This window comes from Amphimedon queenslandica, unplaced genomic scaffold (assembly GCF_000090795.2).
Source record: "Amphimedon queenslandica unplaced genomic scaffold, v1.1 AMPQUscaffold_11174, whole genome shotgun sequence".
In the NCBI taxonomy this organism is placed as follows: Eukaryota; Metazoa; Porifera; class Demospongiae; order Haplosclerida; family Niphatidae; genus Amphimedon; species Amphimedon queenslandica.
This window is the reverse complement of record NW_003548581.1, coordinates 1-1,338: the sequence shown is the minus strand read 5'-3', so window position 1 is coordinate 1,338 and position 1,338 is coordinate 1. Positions and strand designations below refer to the sequence as shown.

The following is a 1,338-nucleotide window of genomic DNA, read 5'->3' as shown; positions in this document are numbered from 1 at the left end:
TTTAAATTGCTCACTTGTCCAACTGTAGCTCCATGCTTCTCAGCAATTTGTTTAATTATGGGATCCTCCATAATTACAGGATCATCAGGATTGACCCGTGGACGGCCAGGAGAACCAAGAGGAGCATATGCCTCAAGGATAATACCTTTAAAATTAAAAAGTACTCAGTTACTATTAAAAATTCAGGGACACTTCATACCTTTAGAATCACAGTACTTCTTAAGTTTCTTTTGCTGGAAGTAAGGATGGCATTCAACTACAATTATATAATGCTTAATAATGCTTCAGTTCAAAATGAAAAACATACCTTGATTAACTGCAGGGACTATCTTTGCTGTCTCAAGGAGTTTTTCTGTTTTTGTGATTGTAAAGTTTGATATTCCAATTGCCTTCACAAGTCCTTTACCAACCAAACTCTCCATCACCTATCAATGATAGTAAATAAAGGATACTAGTACAAACATGTATATATTGGTACCTCCCAAGTTTTGGCCAAGTGCTCTGAATTATATCCAAACTTCTGTTCCTCGGTCAAATTTGGAAATGAAAGCAAAGCATCTTTCTTTAAAGCAGCAGGAGAGTGTACCTGTATGAATGAATAATGAGATGCATTATTATAACAGTTCTGATTCATTATCTTTATATAATTCCTACTCATAAAAGCTGTTATTAGAATATTTTTATTTTTAATGCATTGACAGATAATAGATGTACACACCAGGTAAAGATCAAGATAGTCGAGTTTAAGATTCTTGAGTGTATCACGACAACACTCCTCAACATCTTCAGCATTATGATGAGTCCCACTAAAATGAACAAAAATGATTGTAATATTATATATAAGCACATTGTGTGTGTGTGTGTGAATTGGACATACGATAGTTTTGATGTTATGAAGAGGTCCTCTCTCTTAACGACACCCTCCTTGAACAAGGTCTCCAGGGTAGCTCCAATCTCATCTTCGTTGCGATAAAGCCAAGCACAGTCAATGGAACGGTAGCCATTCCTGACAGCAATATCAACTGCTTGACCTACCAGCCCTTTCTCAGACTGCCATGTACTGTAAAATAAAATTTATCAAACCTAAATTGCTACACATTTAATTACCCCAATCCAAAAGCGGGTACTACTTTTCCTGTGTTTAGCTTCAAAGTCCACTACAGTAGAGTACAGTATAGTAAATGAATCAACTAATGATTTAGGCTTTACCTTGTCACTTGCCATAACTCTTCTTTTTTGCTGCAAAGAAGAAGGTGTGGCTGGTTATAAATGTAATTAATTTAAATTTAACTTTTCCTTTTGTTATGGCGACTTTAAATGGCGACTGAAGGCGAAGGA

The 1,338-nt window shown here is 35.8% G+C and overlaps 1 protein-coding gene across 4 annotated transcripts in view; it reads right to left on the bottom strand.

The window, feature by feature from the left end:
• Positions 1-1,259, bottom strand: part of LOC100638532 (alcohol dehydrogenase [NADP(+)]-like) — a 3,070-nt gene extending 1,811 nt beyond the window's left edge. Inside the window, exons 1-8 of one of the 4 annotated variants that reach the window (XM_011409845.2) lie at positions 1,210-1,259; positions 1,108-1,157; positions 878-1,060; positions 719-806; positions 479-586; positions 308-425; positions 200-256; positions 15-145 (exon numbers count right to left, since the gene is read on the bottom strand). In XM_011409845.2, coding sequence (XP_011408147.1) covers positions 15-145; positions 200-256; positions 308-425; positions 479-586; positions 719-806; positions 878-1,060; positions 1,108-1,157; positions 1,210-1,224 — 750 coding nt within the window. In that variant the 5' untranslated portion in view covers positions 1,225-1,259. The remainder of the gene's footprint in view (positions 1-14; positions 146-199; positions 257-307; positions 426-478; positions 587-718; positions 807-877; positions 1,061-1,107; positions 1,158-1,209) is intronic. The other 3 variants (XM_020005623.1, XM_020005625.1, XM_020005624.1) reach the window with 3 other exon arrangements.
• Positions 1,260-1,338: the final 79 nt, after the last annotated feature.